We start from the raw sequence: 5,957 nt of genomic DNA on the forward strand, positions 1-5,957 counted from the left end.
TCTTTCCCCGTGGACCGTAGTCGACTCGGAGCCTTTTACTGTTGCCGGGGGGGTGCGCGCGAGCGCACCCGCCGGGTGTAGCCCCCGAGCCTTTTGGAGGAATGGTGTTATTCCTTCAAAGGCTTTTACCCCTTGAGATCTTTAGTCTGGAGTGTTTTATGGGATAGTTTGCGTGTTCTTTACACGTAGTGTCTGTTCCCATGGTGCGAGGAAGCCCCCGAGCCCTTTCCCCGGGAGGGTCGATCAGGTTCTTTCTCGTCTTGTAATTCCGTCCCTCATTCTTCCTTTTGCTCGGAGGAGGGGTGGGTCGTGCCGTCCTACCCTTGGTGGGCGAGTGACGACACTTCCCGGGAGCTGCAGGCGGGTAGATCCGAGTGGATGTCTGAGTCCCGTTCGATAGGGGTCGGCTAGTGGCCTTATGGGCACATCTCAAAAGGTACCCGAGGGCAGTCACGGTGGATGTCGGAACCGTTCGTTAGGGCCCGAGGGCTCGATGCCTCCCTCGATGGGATCCCACTCTCCTGACACCCGCATGGGTCTCGGATATGACTTGCAAAGATGCGCCGACTCCCTGTAGGGTTCGGACCTTGGCCTCTATCGTGCTCATCTCCAGTCATCCCTCACTCAGTTATCCTGAGGCGACTGTTCGAACCTGTGTCGCAGGTCAGTCTCGAAACCTCTGGAACGTAGGTGGCCATGGCCTGGGGATTTTGGGCCTTAAAAGGTTTTCTTTAGACCCGTTCTTTCGTGTTGGGGTCGGGCGAGACGGAGTCTGACGCCCGACGGAGACCTCCATGCGATGCTTAGCCAGCGGGGGGTCGGGCGCCGCGTCTCTTGGAAGGAACCGCCCTGTCATAACTTTTCAGGGCGCTCCTTTTGAGGCGTGGCGCGTGGGGACTCGAAACGGCTGTGCCGTCTCGCCCCGGTTTGGACGGGACGTTTCGCCTGCGAATTTAATGCGTGCGTGCGGCGGGCGCGGGAATCGGAGGGAGTTGGCGCTTCGAGTTTTTCACCTGAGCGGGCGACGGTTGCGCTCTTTCTCTCTCTCTTGGCCTTCCTCGCAGGGGCGTGGTCGTGGCTCGCTCCCTTCTATAAAAGCGGCCGCTGGGGTTTTGGTTTCTTTCCTCTCGCTCTTGCGCCACAAAACCTTTGCCTCCTGCCCCTTCTTCTGCCGCCGTCTCTTCCACCTCCATCGCACAGGCCTCCTTCTTCCTCCTAGAGCCATGGCCGGCGTCGAGGCGTGGCCGCCTAGCAACGTGACCAAGTCCGCGCTGGAGGCGCGCGTGAGGGCCGGGATTCTTCGTCCTCTCAAGGACGTCGGGTTCCCGGAATGGATCGTTCCCTCGGCGAACGACAGGGAGCCAAACCCGCCTCCGGGCTATGTGGTGTGCTTCCTGTCGTTCCTAGACCGGGGGTTCGGGGTTCCGGCCGGCCGCCTGATCAGGGCCATCCTCCACTACTACGAGGTGGAGTTGCACAACCTGAACCCAAACTCGGTGATGCAGGCCGCCGTCTTCACCACGATTTGCGAGGGGTTCCTGGGGGTTCCTGTCAATTGGAACCTCTGGCTTCACCTCTTCAAGGCGGACATGTCGGCCCGCTATGTGGGGAAGGAGAAGATCCCCCTGCGGGCCGGCGGTTGCACGCTGCAGCTTCGCCAGCAACGGTCCGGACTGTACATTTGGACCACGATGCCATCGTCAAACCGGGGGTGGCAGAGCACGTGGTTCTACCTCCGGAATGACGGTGGTCTTCTGCCGAAGTACTCTGGAAAGATGGTGACAGAGGCCCCCCAGAAGTGGGCGTGGGGCGCTCCGGCCAAGGAGCAGAAAAGGCTCGCCCCGCTTCTTGCGGGGCTTCAGAAGCTGCGAGAGGCCCGAGTTACTGCGGCCACGGTGGCAACGGCGTTCCACAAGAGGAGCCTGCTTCCGCTAGCGCAGCGCCGGGTGCCAATGTTCGAAATGACATGGGACGTCCCTTGGGCAGGGACGAGGATGTTAGCCGAGCCGATATCGGCTTCGGACATCGCCGCCCGGGTCAAGAAGACCACACACCCGGAGATGAAGAACTCCCGGGTGGTGCCGATGCGCCCTGAAAAGGGCTACATTTCCTTGGTAAGAAGGTGTCCTTTCATTTCGATCACCTGCTCCCGTTTTTTCTTTCACCTGATTTCCTTGTTGATCTGCTTGCTCCACAGGGGATCGGGGCCGTCAAGGACTCCCTGCCCCCCCGTCCCGGAGGACAAAGAGATCCGGGCCAAGAATCGGGCCCGGAACGAGGAGCAAAAGAAGATCAAGGAAGGGAAGAAGGCTAAGGCGGCGCGAAGGGCGGAGAGACGGGAGGTCGCCTCCAAGAACCGCCATGAAGCCGAGAAGGCAGGGGTCGCCCCGCCTCCGTCTCCTGAGACTTCAGTCTCGGAGATCGAGGGCGGGGGCGGCGACGTCGACTGGCTCGACGAGCTGATGGAGGAGGACGACACAGTCCCTCCTACCGGAGGGATCGAGACCCCGGAGGGGTCCAAGGCCCGAGGTGGGTCGGGGACCCCCGAGGGGACCCAGACACCGGGGGGCGGGCAGCCCGTCCCCCACATCGTTGTGGACGACGAGGACGGCGCCCCTCGTGAAGATTCGGCCCCCGTGGGCCTCCAAGAGGGGGAGAAGGCGTCGGAGGCCGAGCCCGAGGAGACCCCTCAGTTGGTAGCGCCGGAGGGTCCGACCGAGCCCATCCCAATGTCTAGGACGGGAGCTGGAGCCTCCGTGGAGGTGTTGCAGGCTGAGGCCCTCATGGCGCCCCCTGCGCCGTCGGCGAGCGAGGCAGGGGTCCGGCCATCGGCCTCAGGCGCCGCGGGAGACCCCCAAGGAGCCCAGGGCTCGTATAAGAAATCTGCTCCCCGGGCGAGGTAAAGATAGCATTCCTGATCCTTTTGCCGATTTTTTGTTTTTCTCTTTCTTCTAACTTGATGTCGTTCTCCCAGCCGTAAGCAGAAGGCGCCCTCAGTGGCGCTGGCCCCCCTGAAGGCCGTAAAGAGGGGGGCTCAGTCGACTCCCGGGTCAGCTAGGCCCGTGTCTCCGCCGCCTCCAGGCTACGAGGAGGCAGGGCACCACCCGGGGCAAGACACGGGGGCGCCGAAACCCCAAGGATAGGAGGACGCTGACCTCGGAGGCGCAGCCCGTCCTACGTGCGCTGAGGAGGGGCGAGCCATCGTGGTGTCCAGCGCGGCGCCTGAGGCCCCCGCGGCGGGAAGGGAGGAGGAAGCCGGGTGGGGCAAGAGCCCCGTGATCTGGCCCAACCTCGGCGATGCCGAGGGAGGAGCCAGATTTGTCCTGGATGACCCGTCAGAGAATTACCTCTAGCAGGGTCTGGACGCGTGTGGGCGTGCCGGTGTCGAGGCCCTCAACCGAGCTACCCAGCTCGTGGGTCGTGACATGTTTAATTTGGCTCAGGTGAGATTTTTATCCGTGTTATGGAGTAGTTTTGTGCTTACCTTTGTGTTACTAACCCCCTGTGGGACCTCTGATCTTGCAGGCGCTCAAGGCCACCTCCCAGGAGAAATCGGTGTTTCTCCGTCGGGAGAAGGATGCTTGGGTGTCCTTTGAGAAGGAGAGGGCTGCCAGGGAGGCGGCCGAGGGGGAGCTCGCGAAGGAGTGCGAGATTTCCGCCGATCTTCGGCAGAAGTGCTCAGCACTGGCTACTGAGGCTCGGGAGGCCCGAGACAGGGTCGCCCCCCTGGAGGAGAGGGTCGGGGCCCTCACGCAAGAGTCCGGGGCGCAGAAGGCGGCGGCTGAGGGGTACAAGGGTGAGGTCGCTCGGCTTGAAGCTTTGCTCGCCGAAAAAGACCTCGCCTTGAACCAAGCTCAGACCGACCTGGCCGGGGCTCTGAGCCAGGTGTCCCGCTGGCATCAGAGCTCGGCCGAGTACGAGAAGCGCGCCAAGGGTAGGACTTGCGCCCTTTTCCTTAGACGCCTTTGTACTTTTGAGTTGGCTTTTCCTGACTTCTCGTTTCTTGCTCTGTTTTTTGATCAGAATTGGAGGTGAAGGTGGTCGAGGCGACCTCTACTGCCGAGGCCCTGAAAAAGTCCCTCGACGCTGAGGCTTCGGACCGCTCGGCTCTTGAAGCCGTGGTCACCTCGGCGTGTGAGGGGCTCGGGGTATCGGTGTCGGGGTCGTCGCTGCGCAGTCGGGTCGAGGCCCTTTACTCCCGGGCTGGGGAGAGGATGAGGGAGGCGCTCCACACCGGGGTGAAGAAGGCCCTGGTGGTGGTGAGCTCTCACTATGCCGGCATTGATTTGCCGGCGGTTTGTGAGGGCTACGTCCTCTCTGATGACGAAACAGAAGCCCAGGAGGAGGTGCAGAGGCTTGATGATGCCGCGGCTGTCCCTGGAGACGCCTTGGCCGCCTTTTTTGACGATGAGGCGGAGCTTCCCCCCCTCGGGGCTCAAGGACCTGAGTAGATAGGTCAATAGGATTCTTAGTTTTTCTTTTCTTTTTGTGGGTGTTGAGGCCGGTGGGCCTTGTAACATATATATATAACGTTAATGTCGAATGTAAATATAACTGCTCTTTTTGAGTATTTTCCCTAAGTATCTTGTTTCCTTTCTCTTTATACCGATCCGACCTCGGCAGCGCGGGGTCGGGTGAGCTACTTAAAGTTATCGCGCAGGTCGGAGTTCCTAGGCCTAAGTGCTTTTCCTTTTTCCTTAGTGATTCTTGGAAGTCCGAATTCGTTCCCGAATCTAAGGTGAGTTGAGGTGGTCTTTGCCCGTGAGCGCAGATCCTTCCTCGAGCTCATGCCTTAAGATTTAGGGGTCGGATTCTCGGTTTCTTGAATCTTTTTAGGAAGGAGGAGGAAGACCTTGGGTCTGGGTTCTTTTAACTTGTGTGAAAGAAGAAAAAGATTCGGAGTCGACATAGGGGGTTCCCCCCATGTAGCCCCCGAGGGAGGTTCGGACTCTGCTCGGCAGGTCCGAGACTCTCTGATAACTTAAACTTTGATTTATTCCTTGGAGGCGATGGACGAACAAAGAAATTTTTACAAAGCTCTAAGGGAAAAAACGACGTAGCTGTTCTATGTTCCATGCGTTTTTGAAGACCTCCCCTGCTTCATTGGCGAGCTTGTAGGTGCCTGCTCGGAGAACCTCGGCGATGACGAAAGGTCCTTCCCAGGGGGGTGTGAGCTTGTGACGACCCTTGTTGCTCTGTCTGAGCCTCAGCACCAAGTCGCCGACTTGAAAGGCTCGGCCTCGGATTCGTCGTGCGTGGTATCGGCGGAGGGCCTGCTGGTATTTGGCAAAGTGTAAGAGGGCTACGTCCCTGGCTTCATCCAGCTGGTCCAGCGCGTCTTCTTGGAACGTCTTGCCGCTATTTTCGTCGTAGGCTTGTACCCTTGGGGACCCGTACTCCAAGTCAGTGGGGAGGACAGCTTCCGACCCGTAGATCATGAAGAACGGGGTGAAGCCTGTGGCTCGGCTTCGGGAGGTTCTCAGGCTCCAGAGCACGGCTGGTAGTTCCTTGAGCCACCTTTTCCCAAACTTGTTCAGTCGGTTGAAAATCCTGGGCTTCAAACCCTGGAGGATCATGCCGTTGGCACGTTCCACTTGACCATTGGTCTTGGGGTGAGCCACCGCCGCCCAGTCCACACGTATGTGGTGTCTGTCGCAGAACTGCAAGAACTTTCGCCCGGTGAACTGTGTGCCGTTGTCGGTGATTATGGAGTTCGGTACTCCAAATCGATGGATGATGTCTGTGAAGAATAAAACGGCTTGCTAGGCCTTGATCCTTGTAATAGGTCGGACTTCGATCCACTTAGAGAACTTGTCGATTGCGACAAGCAAGTGGGTGAAGCCCCCAGGCGCTTTCTGCAGAGGCCCGACCAGGTCAAGGCCCCAGACAGCGAAAGGCCAAGTTATGGGGATCGTTTGCAGGGCCTGAGCAGGGAGATGCGTCTGCCGAGCGTAGAA

At 59.6% G+C, this 5,957-nt stretch overlaps 1 protein-coding gene across 1 annotated transcript; it reads left to right on the forward strand.

Moving 5' to 3' along the window:
- LOC110432459 (paralemmin-3-like) lies at window positions 1,590-4,090 on the forward strand. The gene is made up of 6 exons (XM_021452931.1): window positions 1,590-2,114; window positions 2,283-2,899; window positions 2,975-3,092; window positions 3,357-3,443; window positions 3,526-3,788; window positions 4,024-4,090. Exons 1-6 carry the CDS (start codon window positions 1,590-1,592, stop codon window positions 4,088-4,090), a joined length of 1,677 nt encoding a protein of 558 aa, XP_021308606.1.

This window comes from Sorghum bicolor, chromosome 1, assembly GCF_000003195.3.
Source record: "Sorghum bicolor cultivar BTx623 chromosome 1, Sorghum_bicolor_NCBIv3, whole genome shotgun sequence".
NCBI classification, from domain to species: Eukaryota; Viridiplantae; Streptophyta; class Magnoliopsida; order Poales; family Poaceae; genus Sorghum; species Sorghum bicolor.